Raw genomic sequence first — 8426 nt, forward strand, 5'->3', positions numbered from 1 at the left:
TACAAGCAATGTTATTGAATATTTTGGTATTATGAACTAACCAAACTGTTTTGAAACTCAATAGTTAAATAGAGTGGATCCACTGAAGTGAATGGGACTTGTTATTCAAAATTATCTTACATCCCACCTTTTTTAACAGTCAGTTATACTTTTAATTATTATTTTAGAAGTATATCATACATAATATATACTCTGGGTCAAGATTAATGATGGATTTAACTCAAGGGTGTGAGTCATGCAGGAGTCTAGAGGTTTATTGGAATGAAAGTCCCAGCAGCCTTAGGCAGGATGGAAAAAAGTGAGGAATGCTTGGCATTGGCAGTCCAACAATATTTGGAGGGCACATGATTCCTACCCTTGATTTGGCCCTAAGCTGGTAGAACACCAGGATACCAAGGAATTCAGTCCAATTACTCAGCTCTGTCATTGTTGCTTTTTCTCTGCAAATAGCTCAAGTCAGCAGATTTTTACATGCGTGGCTGACTGTGAGGTGTGCTCCTTGAGTAGGGTGGCAAAAATGCACTCAATGAAGTTGGAGGAAAATCTTGGTAGAGCTGTGTATACTTTTTTTAAAAAATTATATCAAGGAAATTTAATAATTAAAGGAAATAATAATGCATATGCATGCCTAGACTATATCATTTGCCCATTAAGTCCAGAGACTTAATGATGAAAGAAAAGAGGGTCAAAGAGCAATGCAAGGACTGAGATACTGCTTAGCACTCTATCTGGTTGATTTGACTAACAATCAAAAACATGTTTTGCAGCTATAAGGTGGTGACGGAAGGATCATGACTCTCCTTTGCTTGTAGACCTATTGATTATTATTATTATTATTATTAACCTTTATTTATAAAGCGCTGTAAATTTACACAGCGCTGTACATACAATCTTTTTAATTAGACGGTTCCCTGCCCTCAGGCTTACAATCTTAAAAGACACGACACAAAAGAGAAGGGAGTGGTGGTGGGGAAGGGGATCAGGTCCAGCAGTTCTTCTCTACCTCCGAGGCCTGGACCAAGGCAGATGGACTGGAGGGAGGACTTGGCTTCTTGGAGCTAGCCTGCCTCTCTCTCCCTCAAGATGGAGAACGAAGGGAGGGCTTGTCTTCTTCCAGGCAGGCCTGGTGGAGCTAGCCTGCCTCTCTCCCCCTCAAGATGGTGAAGGGAGGGCTTGTCTTCTTCCAGGCAGGCCTGATGGAGCTAGCCTGCCTCTCTCTCCCTCAAGATGGTGGATGATAAATGATTATTGATAAATGATTCATCAAATAGATACAAGTACAGTCAGCCCTCCCCATAGGCGGGCTTGCTTTCCGTGGCTTTGAGCTTATGTGGAAGGCAAACCCCAGCAGAAGTAATGGGGTGCATACCTGTGCTGCCGCTAGCACGTGTCCCATTATTTTCTATGGGGCTTGAACATATGCTCTTTCCCACATATGCAGGGGGATCCAGAACGGATCCTCTGCATATGGGGAGGGCAGACTTTTACTAACAATCAAAATGCTTGGAAAGCTTGCTCTAAAATAAAACTTGGTATGATACCTTTAAAAAGAAATCAATTACTCACTACTTGGATTACTTTATTGATCATTACTCATTACTGTTATCACAGTTCAGAAAGGTAACTTGCTGAGTTACCATTACTGTTACTACTGTGCCATTATAAAATAAAGGAAAATGCTATATGGTTCCCCCAAGGGGCTAATTCAGATATTGCTTCTTGAAAATTCCAAGAAAAATGCCAAAGACATAACAAAGCAATCCTTCCTGGCTGCAGTGCATTCCCCCCTCCCCAGTTCTCATGGCTCAGAAGAATCAGTACACATACCCAGTAATGAGTAACAGGCAGAAAACCCATTCCCATTCCACTGAAAAACAGATAATTACAGCTGTTGCTATTATAGGGGAAAAACACCACCCAATTCTGTTAGAGCTCATTACTGCAAAAAGTTACTAGCTGACAAGTCGCTAGAAAAATCAGTTCTTTCCTAGCTCTGCTCTAAAACGTTACCTTAACTTGTTTCCTCAAAGAGACTTTACCCCCACCCCCCCAAAATTTTCATGTTGCGCTCTCTCTCTCTCTAGCTGTTAATTTAAATAATTTCCTATAGGAATGAAAAAATCAAAGAGTTGTCCAGAAATAAAAACAAAAATAAAAATTTCTTCAGGGTAACATCTGAAATGTGTCAGTTCAAGGGAAAAAATTGCCTTCCGTGTTTGGTTCCTGACCCCACTGCTCTGACTCTTCCTTGTTTGGCAACAAAAATACAGCTTAGCATGCTTCAATTGATCCACCCTGCTGCAGCTGACCAGCACAGAACACAGGGAGCGATGAGTGAACAGCTTGCTGAAAGGGTATTGGGATTGTTTGATATTGCAAGTGAAGCATTTTCGTGATAAACAATACCCACAAAAGAGCATAGAATGGATCTTTTCTTTAATATATTTTTCTCTCAGTTTCTATTCCCAAATCTGCCCAAATCACACAGAATGTAAGAGCTGGGGGTCCAGTTTAATGAGTAAAAGTATTGCTTGGAAGGCTGAATTTGCATTGCACCCCCTGTTCACCTCTATGAGCAGCTCTTTCCCTACCATGATGCTATTAAGCAGAATTTAGGACTGAAGTGGAAGGGCTTACACAGCAAAATAAGCAAAGTAGTACCCAGACACAGTAAGAAGTTTATTGAACACTCTTTTCCCCCCGTTATGGGAACTTGAAGGGGACACTCGGGGCCGTGTGCGACCAGGAAAGAGTGGATTTTATTGCACAGCAAATCGTCCTCAAAAGGTCCCTGTTCCATCCCCCGGCACCAAGTCGTCCCCATTGAGTGCTGAGGGGTGCCATTTTCTTTAGTCAGAAGACTTTCGACCAGAACATTTAATGCTCCTCAGCACTGAATTGGGATGGCTTGGCACCAGGGGACGTAACAAGGCCCTTTTGAGGACTATTTGCTGTGCGATAAAATCCGTTTTTTCCCAGTCGCATGCGGCCCTGAACATCCCCTTTCAGTTCCCATAATGGGGGGAAAAAGGTGTGCAATAAACTTCTAAGTCCGGCTTGCTTGGAAGGAAGGACTGACAAGAAATATAGCCAACAGTACTGTGTTAACTTTGGCACAGCAACATCTTATAGTTCCTTTAAAAGTTACTTTTAAAGGGATTTTAAGGCATTCTCAGCCATTGCTATTATAGGCAAAAGAAAAATTCTAGCATTGTAGACAGTGAGACACTGAACATTGTTCTCACCTAGAACTCTTCTATTTGCTGTGTTATTTATTTATTAAATTTATACTCCACCTTTTTTCCAAGATGGGATCCAAGATGTTATTATTTTAAGAAATGAAAAAGTAATTAGTTGTGTTAGAAGAAGAGGTAGGCATAGCTCCATCAGGCCTAGGCCCAGAAGCAGATGAAAGGCCCTCCCTCTATCCCAATTGCCAATTCTTTGATCTCAGAGGGAGAGAAGAAACAGCAGTACCTGCTGGACTGAATCCATTGTCACACTGATGTTTATCACACTATACTCTTATAGTGCTACTATTCCACTTTGACTGCTCTAGCTGCCTCCTGTTGCATTCTGGTATTGGCAGTTTTAAGGAGGGGTATTTAGAATTCTCAGGCAGAGAAGTTCTCTGCCTGAGAATTCTAAATACCCCTCCTTAAAACTGCCAATCCCAGAATGCAACAGGAGGCAGCTAGAGCAGTCAAAGTGGAATAGTAGCACTATAAGAGTATAGTGTGATAAACATCAATGTCATACCCTGTTCCTTTTGTGGCATGTCTTAATTAGTTTGTGAGCCTGAGGGCAAGAAACTGTTTTGTTTTTCTTTTACTTGTAAAGTGCTATGTACAGTCAGTGTGCTATATAAATAAATGGTAGTAATAATACTGTTAGGAGTAATGCTTTTTGGGTAATGGGAACACAATTAATTTTAGGGGCTATTTGTAATAAGTTGCAAAAATAGTTACTTTAGAAAGTAACCATCCAAGTTCTGTTTTGAAATAGGCGAGCTGCTGAAGTACCCCTCATCATTAGTGTGACCATTAAGTCCAATGCACAACATCATTAGCCAGATTCCCCTTGGTATACTATAATATCAGTTGCACTTTCTTCTGGGTCCTGAAGTGGTGGTGAGGAAATGCAGGCAAAATCTGCCAGCTCCACACAATGCCCATGTTCCCACTGGCTTATAAGGCGGATCAGGATGCAAATCATGGGTGCATCATTTCCATTTGAGCGCACATTCGACCTGCATTGCTCCGATATCATTCCCATTGGAATTCGAATCTGAATCGAATTATCCTGAAAAACCCGAATTATAGGTCGATAAACTGGTTAAAAAAACTGGCTTTTTAACGAGTTTTCCCGTGCCTCCCTAGTCTGATTTGGGGCAAATGAATGGGAACAAAAGGGTGTCTGATTCGGGAACCTGGAGATGGGAGGAGCAACGCTCAAGGGGCTGGCCTGGGGGTGTCACTCGCTTGTTCTCTTTCCTGCATTGCTGGCGCTATTTTCTCCCATTCGCATAGCCTTTCCCCCGGTGGAGTGGGAAGCAGGGTAAGGCAATTGTGCTACATTGAGCTCCAAACTCAGTAAACACATTACGCCCCCTGCAACCTCCCCCCTGTCCTGCTCCACATTCATAGACTGATGTGTGAGGAGACCCATTGAACACCATTTTAACTATTATTATTATTTTCTTTTTTTTGCCTCTGCCTGAGCGCCTGAGCAGCAGATGGGTTTGCAGTACATGCCTGCATGATCGCCCCCCAGAGATCCCAGGGAACAGTGGGGGAGGCAAAGGGATTTGGGACAAATAGAGGCTCCCTCTCTCTTCCAGAAGAACTATGGGAAGACACAGAAGAGCCTCGGATGCAAAGGGGTTTGGGGTAAATAGAGGCTCCTTCTCTCTTCCAGAGGGAGTCTGGGGAGACACAGAAGAGCCTCGGAGGCAAAGGGGTTTAAGGTAAATAGAGGCTCCTTCTCTCTTCCAGAGGGAGTCTGGGGAGACACCGAAGAGCCTCGGAGGCAAAGGGGTTTAAGGTAAATAGAGGCTCCTTCTCTCTTCCAGAGGAAGTATGGGAAGACACAGAAGAGCCTCGGATGCAAAGGGGTTTAGGACAAATAGAGGCTCCTTCTCTCTTCCAGAGAATACATTTGAGGGGAATAGAGGCTCCTTCTTCCTTTCCCAGAGGGGAAAAGCACCTAAGTGACTGATTGGCTGTGATGTCAAGTGCTTAAGCTGATTTTTTAAAAAAAGAGGTCCCAGAAGGGCAATGGGGACGGGGAGCAAAATAACCCGCTTCAAATTACTACAGGGAAAATACCAATGAGAACGAAAACAGGAGTAAAAAAACCCTGGTCTGTTTGCACCTGTTTTTAATGGGAACGATGGGTCAGATTCAAGTCAGAATTGCAGTGAAATAAACCGCTTTTTTTGCCCAGTGGGAATGGGGCCAATGTTTCTCTCGTGCATTCCTTCCTTTGTGGCTGCAGCATCTATGGCCTTTCCTCTCCTACCCTTTTGACACGTCCCAGTGCAGTTACCTTAGCACAGAGCATCAACAAGATTTCTCCAACTGTCTTGAAATACTCTGCTTAATCCAAACAACATATTTAAGTTAAAGAGCCATGTTTGAAGCTACCAATGTTGTATGCTTGTAAAAGCATTTCTCTCTTACCCATTTTGATCAAGGCTAATAGACATAGAAGCTTATCGCACAAATTATTTCCCCCGTTATGGGAATGGGAAGGATAGAATGGGGCCATTTTCAGGATGATTTGCTGTGCGATAAAATCCGTTTTTCCTCGGTCGCGTGCAGCCCTGAGCATCCCATTCCCATAACGGGGAAAATAATGTGCGCGACAAGCTTCAACGTCTAACTCTTCCCCCTAGATCACAGTTCTGGCCCAGAGGCATCATCCTTCACAACTGCCTTTAGCTGTTCAGGGGAAGCTGTAGACTTTCAAATGACCAGTGTTTACTTCTGATGTTAGAGATCAGCTGCAGAGAAAGGTACATGGGAGGATACAATATATAAAGAAGTATGTCATGGGTGGCTGGAGGATCCTTCATCTTTTGCTTTTATGTGCCCTGCTAAATGAATAATGAGACAGATTATGTTTATACATATGGATGACAACACTAGGTATAGTTTATGTCCCACTTGAGAAATAACAATGAAGTCCCTTGAACTGACTAGGACCAGAGTAGAATGAAGGTCTTACGAATGTTTGCTCAGACATACATCTCATGTTTAGTAGGACTCACACCAAACTCTATGCCTGTAGGATTATTATATGGCCACTGTGTATAGAGTTTAGCTGCAGAATTGTCAGTAATCTCCTTACCTAGAATGACCCCATGGAGACCAAGGAGATGACTTACAAGTACAGTATGTCGTTTGAGAGCTGACATGTACAGTACTTTTCAATCACAATTTTATTGTTCAGTTTTTTTGGGTAATTAAAAATGTTTTCTCTCATCTTGTATCACATTAGCTATGGGTGCTTTTTAAATTAATAGTCACATGTTGTAATCTTCATTAAGGCTGTGGTGCATATGGAAAAGGGGATTCTCTGTTCTCCAGCCAAAATCAAAGAAAGCTACCCTTTCTCTTTGCTATGGTTAACCTTGGAAGGTGAGCTGCATCTCTGTCCTTGGGAGTCCAGACGATGATCTACACTGTTTTGTTCCCTGCCCAGATACTGAGACGAATCCATTACTAATACCGAGAAGACTCCATTATACATAATATTATACACTGTTATTGTATGGCATGCAAAACTTCAGATTTTCTTTAATATGAATGACTTGGAGAACATTTGCTATGAACCTCTGGACAAAATTAAGAAATATTCATGACAAGCCAGGTGCTCTTGCACACAAAATTCCAGTCTCAGCCATTTGCATTAACATCTTTGATAGCTCAGAGGACTGCAAGAAGACATTTGGTAGTTATACTTAGGTGTGATGTAATGACCAGAGTGTCAGACCAGGACTGGGGAGATTCAGGTTCAAATCTGCACTCAGCTGTGCAGGCTGCTGGGGAAATTAAGATCAGTCATTCTTTCTCAAACTAACCTACCTCAAAGTTTTGTTGAGCAAGTAGAAAAGTGTGTGTGTGTGTGTGTAGGGCAAACAGCTGTATGTACTACCCTGAGCTCCTTGAAAAAAGGATGGGAGTATATATATACTAAAAAACTAGATAATCAAACTTTGATGGTGGTGGTGATGATGTTGCTAGGGTCATGCCTTTCACTGTCTTTAATACAATGAAAGTGAGGTACTTAAGTCACTTCTAGAAGTATTTGGTCTGCAAAATGTGATTCATGCTTTTGGCTTCACTGTAGTTATAAATGGCTCAGTCCAACATTCCTTGTATTAATCACACACATACATTGACACACTCAGACACAAACGTTTCTTCTCTTTGTTTATGATGTCAGCAGATGGAGAGGGGGTATTATGGTCTATTTCAGCCAACCTGCTCACTGGCTCTCCCTGCAGACTAAGGGCATTTTCTGAATGACATTTTGGAGGTTTCTCACCCTGCAAAATCTCACATTATGAAACAATGTTGGGCACATATCCTTATAACAATGAGGCACTGAGTTATGCTTCCTCTCTATGTCCCGCTGCACAGGTTTACTCTCTGGGTACCACACAGAGATGCCTCCTCATTCTGTTTTGCATGCCTCATGAAACAGCATTCACCCTATCAAGGTTGGAAGGAAGGAAATATGTTAAAATTTTTCAAAGTGAACCAAGACAAAGAGTTGTCACTGTTTTGTTAAAATATTCTCTCTCTGTTTCTCTCTGTGGGTAATGTACAAAATGGATATGTACAAAAATAGCTGCCCCTATTCCCTTGATTTCCCCCCTTTGTCCTGCTCCATTTAACACTTGTTCACTTGCTGAGTCTGCGTATACTGTCCATCCCTGCAAACTAAACTACTCCATCATTACAGATTTCTTTACCTTGGCTGGAGCGTGAAGCATGGCTTTCCGTCTGTTTGTCTGTCTGCAACCTTTGCACAGTCTTCCTCTTCTCAGGCTGGACTATAAGAAGCATTTCTAGAGCTACTGGACTGGGGTCTTTTTTAAACTCCATAGTACCCATCAGAGCATTGCTTTTCCCTTCTTCCTTTCTTCTCAAAGTGCCTGTAGCTGCTTACTGTTGCTGTTGCTTGCTACCACTGCCAGGTGCCGTGGATATTCCCCCCCACCCTTTGACAAGCAAGTGCTTCCCCTCACCCAAATTACATGCACACACACGCACAGAACTTTTGGCTGACCCTGCCAAAGATGCTGTTTCAGGTGCCGTGCAGAAAACAACCCTAATGAGTAGGTTACAAGTCACCTTTGAAAGGAAATCCCAGCAGGGATCCATTTCCTGAACCCAAGGAAGGGGACACATATCAAA

General features: G+C 42.4%; 1 protein-coding gene across 1 annotated transcript in view; it reads right to left on the bottom strand.

Moving 5' to 3' along the window:
- KY (kyphoscoliosis peptidase) overlaps positions 1-8200 on the bottom strand; it is a 42443-nt gene extending 34243 nt beyond the window's left edge. Inside the window, exon 1 of the mRNA XM_089509379.1 lies at positions 7982-8200. Within this exon, the coding sequence (XP_089365505.1) occupies positions 7982-8123 (142 nt within the window). The 5' untranslated portion in view covers positions 8124-8200. The remainder of the gene's footprint in view (positions 1-7981) is intronic.
- Between the last annotated feature and the right edge of the window lie 226 nt (positions 8201-8426).

This window comes from Sceloporus occidentalis, unplaced genomic scaffold (genome assembly GCF_023333645.1).
Source record: "Sceloporus occidentalis isolate IW3139 unplaced genomic scaffold, rSceOcc1.0.p SCAF_2, whole genome shotgun sequence".
NCBI classification, from domain to species: domain Eukaryota; kingdom Metazoa; phylum Chordata; class Lepidosauria; order Squamata; family Phrynosomatidae; genus Sceloporus; species Sceloporus occidentalis.